At 44.3% G+C, this 6000-nt stretch overlaps 1 protein-coding gene across 1 annotated transcript in view; it reads left to right on the top strand.

Annotated features, from left to right (window-relative positions):
* The first annotated feature begins 1000 nt into the window (after positions 1 to 1000).
* The window catches only part of ATAD2 (ATPase family AAA domain containing 2), a 67824-nt gene continuing 62824 nt past the window's right edge, over positions 1001 to 6000 (top strand). The window contains exon 1 of the mRNA XM_060127922.1: positions 1001 to 1287. Coding sequence (XP_059983905.1) covers positions 1120 to 1287 — 168 coding nt within the window. The 5' untranslated portion in view covers positions 1001 to 1119. The remainder of the gene's footprint in view (positions 1288 to 6000) is intronic.

Genomic DNA, 6000 nt, shown 5'->3' with positions numbered 1-6000 from the left:
TTGTCTTTCTCCTTTTACCAGAATTTAAGTTCCCTGAGGGCATTTTTGCTCTCTTTGTTCACAGCTGCATCCCCAGTGCTTAGAATACTGCCTGGCACATAACTGATGCTCAATCATGTCGAATTAAGGAAATGTGGTTATCCAAATCAATAAATAGCTTTTGTTTGTTTCAGTAGGGCTCCTCTCACATTCTGATCATTCAGCATGTTGCTATCTCTTTCAAAGTAGTCACGTTAACTGTTTTAATTTTTTAGAGAAGCCATCTTCTGTAATTCTGTAATGTTGGCAAACATTTATGTGTAGACACGGTTCTAAGGTATAATAAAATCTTAGAACCTCAGGTATTGTAATTAGAGTTAATACACAGATTAGGAAATTAAGACCCGGCGAGGTGAATCATTTGCTCAAGATCGCGGGATCTGTTGGCTCTAGGTACAGAACCTGCGCTTTAACTATAATACTCTGCCCGCTCTCTTTTATCTCTCTTTTTCTTAACTTGTTTGGGTTAAGCTCTTAAGAATCAAAGTCAAGACCTGTCAAAAGCCAAGTGCTTTCTCCCACTCCAGTTAAGGACTCTGCAATTCGCATTTGAATCCCGCGTGGCGGGAAGCCGAAGGCAGGTGTCGGGAGCAGCGGGGAGGAGCCGCCAGGCCCCGCCAGCCAATCACAGCGTCCGGGAGCCTCCCTTCCCCCTACGGCGTCCAAGCGCCAAAATTCCAAACGGGACGCGCGCCACTACCTGCCGTCTCCCTCCGCCGAGCTCTGCGAGCCGGCACTATCTAAGAAAAAGGAGAGAGTGGTCTCACGTCACTGTCCGCTCGCTCTACCCTGTCGGTGTGGATTCTCTTCAAGTTCGGCCCAAAGTCCTTTGCTCTACAGATGGGAGGGAAGTTTCGAGCCCGCCGTGATAGGGTGGCGACGTGGGAGGGACAGGCGGCGGAGGGATTCCGGGCGCGCGCGCTGCGGCCGTCGGCGCGGAGCTTGTGGCGCCAGAATTCGGAGCGCGGAAGAGCCTGAGCGGCTGTCGCTTGGCATCGGGTTCGTCTCCCGCCGCCGGGTTCGTCTCCCGCCGCCGGGTTCGTCTCCCGCCGCGGACGCCCGGGCGAGGAAGGAGAGAAGATGGTGGTCCTCCGCAGCAGCCTAGAGCTGCACAGCCACCCCGCCGCCTCGGCCACGGACTCTCTGGACCTGTCCAGCGAGTTCCTGAGCCTGGAGCAGATCGGCCGGAGGCGGCTCCGCTCGGCCGGCGCCGCTGAGCAGTCCGCCGTCACCGTGGCCGCCGCGGGCGTGAGTACCGGCCTGGAGCGGGCCCCCCGGGGCCGGACCTGGGGACTGCCGGCGGCCCTTTGCCCGGTGGGGCCCAGGATGGTGGGGTGGGTGGGCGGGCGGTCCGGGTGACAGTTGGCTGGGGGTAGAGGAAGGAGAGGGAGGTAGGTTGGGAGGAGTATTGTCGAGGACAAGTAAAATGGAAGGCTTCTCAAGATCCGAGCCCCGGAGGGGTGTGGGTCGGGTGGAGAGATGGACTGACTGCAGGAGGGTGAGCAGTGCGTTACCACCCACTTTTACTCGAGAGGAAACCGGAGCCCTCCGCATCCGAAGTGCAGCTGGAGGCCGAATCTCGGTTTGGGGCTGCCCCGCCCCCGACCTCACACACCTCCCTGTCCAGTCGCCCGGGCTCCCGCCCTAGGTTTGCAGCGATCGCGAGCCACACGCATTTACTGAGCGCTTCCTGTATGCATAACAAGTGTTTTAGGGGCCGCGGGGGATAGAAAGGTTGTAACTCAGGTTCCCTGACCTTCATTTACGATCCAGAGGGGTTCGGTAACCAGAACGCAGTGAATAATACCAGGTTGCATAATGTAGAGAGATGGAGAGCAACGTTTCATGTACGTCTTCTTCACTTAAGCCTCATAACAGCTCCATGAGAATGGATAGTTACGATATGGCTCTTACAGATGAAAAAACAGACTCAAGAAGCTAACCAGTAAGTGGTAGATCGAAAATTGGAACTTGGATTCTCTGCCGCCACCACCTTTCCTTTTCTGTTATTTCATGCTACGGTTATAAGCAAGGTCTGTAGGTTTCCAAGGAGGTGCAGGTCTTCCTGAAAAAAGTGCTTCTCCTCCCTTCACCTCCCCACCCCAGCTGCTGAAAGAGACACAGGTGGAGGAGACAGCGCTAACAAAAGGTTAGAGAAATTGAGGAAGCAACGTTAGTAAAGTTAAGGCAGCAGGAAGTAGTCTAGTTCTGTTGAAGGGAGGGTAGTCATGGGGGTGGGAAAACTAGGACCAGAGAGAGGGTTAGAACTGGGAAGTCAGAATGAGAGGCCAAGGGGAGGTAACCTGTGGTGGGAGAGAGAGACAAACCACAGGTAAGAGAGAGATCGCGATAGGAAATTAGTGGTATCTTTTGTAGAGGCCCTATACGAGTTGTTCCTCTACTGAGGGGAATGAAATGGTCCAGTCAGTCTCTGAAATTGTGATTCTGAATTGAAAAAACAATTTCCTGACTTTTAGGATCTGTTTCTCAATCACAGGCAGAAGTTGTTAAGAGATCTGGGGAGGCTGGACACTTCTTCAATAAACTCAGTCACTCGACTCACTAACCTATGTTCAGAAACAGCTAATTATTTCAGTAAATATTTGAGTGTTTATTATCTTCAGGACAAAGCTAGTTCCTGGGACTGTAATGATGCATTGAATACTGGTTAAGAAACATAGGTGCTTAAAACAACTGTTACTTCTTCCTGTGATAAGCCATAATGGAAAAGAATATGAAAAAGAATGTATGTGTGTGTGTATATATATATACATATATGTATGTATAACTGAGTCACTTTGCTGTACAGCAGTAATTAACACAACATTGTAAATCAACTATACTTCAATAAAAAATTAATTTAAAAAAACAACTGTTAGTTATGAATATCAGTTTACCAATATCAGCAGGTTTCTATGCTTAAAAGGGGGTGATACCCACCACAAGGGTAGTGAGAATTAAATGTGATCAGGCATGTAAGGAGGTTACCTGAACACTTGGCTGATAGTTAGGACTCAGTCATTGTCAGCTGTTGAGACCACAGTCGATTTTAATGGCCACTCCATCTTTTAAGTTCCTCAAGCTAAAAACCTTAGAATCATCCTTAACTCTTCTCTCCGTTCATATTAGCAGATTCTGTTGGCTTTACTTTCAGAATTTTTTCAGAATCCGACCACGTCTCAGCTGCTCCATTGTTGCCATGCTGGTTCAAGCCATCATCTTTTGCCTGGATTATTAATATAGTGCTTTGGTTTTTATGTGTGTGTTTTGGTTTGTTTTGGTTTTGTTTGTTTTGATCTAGCACTGTGGCTTGTGGGATCTTAGTTTCCCGACCAGGGATTGAACCCGGGCCCTGACAGTGAAAGCTCCGAGTCCTAACCACTGGACCGCCAGGGAATTCCCATGGATTATTAAAATAAATTCTTGACTAGCCTCCCTGTTTACCACCCTTATATGTAATGCCCTCCTCCCTTGAAAGTCAGTTCGCAGTATAGCTTACAGAGTGATCTTGTAAAAAGTCAAACAGTTGATCACTCCTCTGCTCAAAAATCCCTATCTAAGAGTAAAAGTTTAAAAGTTGAGAAGCAGCCCTGTACCTCCTTGCCCCCTTCTCTTTATGATGACATCCTCTTCCATTCTCCCTTTTGCAAAACCCAGTCTGTTCTACCCTCTCTGGCCTAGCTGCTTCTTGAATCCCAGGGCCTTTGCAGTTGCTCTGCTTTCTTTTGGGAATACTCTTTCCCTGGATATCTGCATGAGCTATTCCTTTACCTTTTACATTTTTTTAATTAAAAAATAAAAAAAGCCTCAGAACTCGTAGTGCTTAATGTGTTCCAAGAATTTTACAAACATTAACTCAATCCTCATAACCTTATAAGGTAGGTGCGATTATCTTTGTTTTGCAGGTAAGAGGACTGAGGCACAGAGACTTAAATAAGTTGCTCAATTCACCATTAGAGTAAGCAATAGAGCTGCGAGTCCTACCTAGGAGAACCTATGAAACAGTCTCTTTCAAGTGTTTGCTAAAATTTCACCTTTTCAATGATGCTTATCCTAACCACCCTGTTTAACATTGCAAACCACTCATTGACAGGCCCCTTTGCTCTGTTTTATGGTCCCCAGCACTTACCACCTTCTAAATATCCTATAATTTCCTACTTCTAAAATATTTTTATCTCTCCCCAAATCAGAATGTAACTCCATAGGGGTTTGGATTTTGACCTTTTGTTCAGCTGTTATTCCTAGCACCTAGAGCATAGTAGGTGCATAATAAATATTTTGTTGTTGTTTGTCTTGCTGTATCAGTGGTATGTGGTGGTTGAGCAATTAGCACTCACCTGGTTGTTGTAGGGTTGAAAAGATTCTTTTCCAGACTAGGGTTTCCAGTAGGGATTATATCTTTTTGAGACATAGTACTCCTCTCTCAAATCCTCTGTAGAACAAATTGTAATCAGGGTGTTATTTAGTGAGCGTGGGATTGGGTCTTCAGGGGTAATGTATTCATGCTGACAAAGTCCACCAATACCAAAAATGAAACATACCTTTGTGATTGGAATATTTCCTAATTAGGGTTCTTTACATTCAATACATTTGATTTGATTATAGCTTGCTTTTTTACATCAATCATGCATTTCAGAAACTTAACTCCTTGATCCACCCTCATTGTATTTGGGTATTTCCTTGTCTCATTCACACATTTATTGACAGCATTTCTTAGAGTAGGTTCCTTTTAAAGATGGTTGGATTTATTCATATTAATTCATTAACTTGCATTTTTCTTCATCTAATCTTGGAGGCTGACCTTCAAGTTCTGAAGATACCTACAGTTAGCTATTTATTAACCACATTTTCACATTTTACTTTTTTTTTTTTTAAGTTTTTGGGTGCACTGCATGGCATGTGGGATCTTAGTTCCCTGACCAGGGATCGAACCCTCACCCCCTGAAGTGGAAGTGCAGAGTCTTAACCGCTGGACAGCTGGGGAAATTTCAACCACATTTTACTTTTACCTTTTGAATATGATCTCACTCAACTGCGCTTAAGGGTTTGTTTTCCCCCTGACTTGTATGGGTTCCCTGAAAATATTTTATTGTTGTTTTAAATGTTTCTTTGGTTTTTAAGCTTTTATTTTCTTCCTATTTATAAGTTTGGATGCCCTTTTCCTCCAGAGTCAGGCTAGCCATTGCCTATTTCTGTGCTTTCACAGGTCTGAGGCTCTTTGATTCATTAAATTTAGGGTTGTTTCTCATGCTGAAGAGATACTTAAGGATGGGTAGTAGGGGTTTTCTTGGTGATGATTGTACGTTACTTTTGGGTTGTGTTTATGTACGTTTTTATTCTTCGGTATGTTTTTAGGTAAAATGAAACACTGTAGTATGTAGAAGGTACTGGTTTTGGTTGTTTTTTTTTTCAATTGTATGTTTATTTACCCTGGAAAAATATCCCAAACTCGACACTGATATGTACAGCCTATGGGAGATACTTTAAAACTTGAAGCATATCACAACACAAAAATGACAAGTGTACAGTTCAGTGAAGTATGTCAAAGCATGGAGAGGGATATTTTGACAAGTGGCGATGACTGTTGCTCCCTGGAGTGGGCTGCCCTGCATTTGAGAGAGTGTACTTGTTTTGTGACAATAATAGTCCATTATTGTCCATTTTTGTTAGTTTGTGTTGCGCTGGTTCTTGATTTTAGGCTTAGAAGTTGCAACTTTTAGAACAGAGATCTGATGAGATAGTGTTTAGGATGGATTATAGTCAACAGATCTGGAGTTTGGAAGACCAGTTAAAAGATTATAATACTGATAGCTACCATTTACATAGCATTTGCTGTGTTCCAGGCAAGGTACCTAATATGCACACACATATTTCCCCTGTAAAGTAACTATTATTATTTTGTTTGTTTTCCCGAAATTATTATTTTTAAATTTTTATAAATTTATTTATATTTTTAATTTT

The sequence above is a fragment of the Lagenorhynchus albirostris genome, chromosome 17 (genome assembly GCF_949774975.1).
Source record: "Lagenorhynchus albirostris chromosome 17, mLagAlb1.1, whole genome shotgun sequence".
In the NCBI taxonomy this organism is placed as follows: domain Eukaryota; kingdom Metazoa; phylum Chordata; class Mammalia; order Artiodactyla; family Delphinidae; genus Lagenorhynchus; species Lagenorhynchus albirostris.
This window is presented reverse-complemented; position numbering and strand designations above follow the sequence as displayed.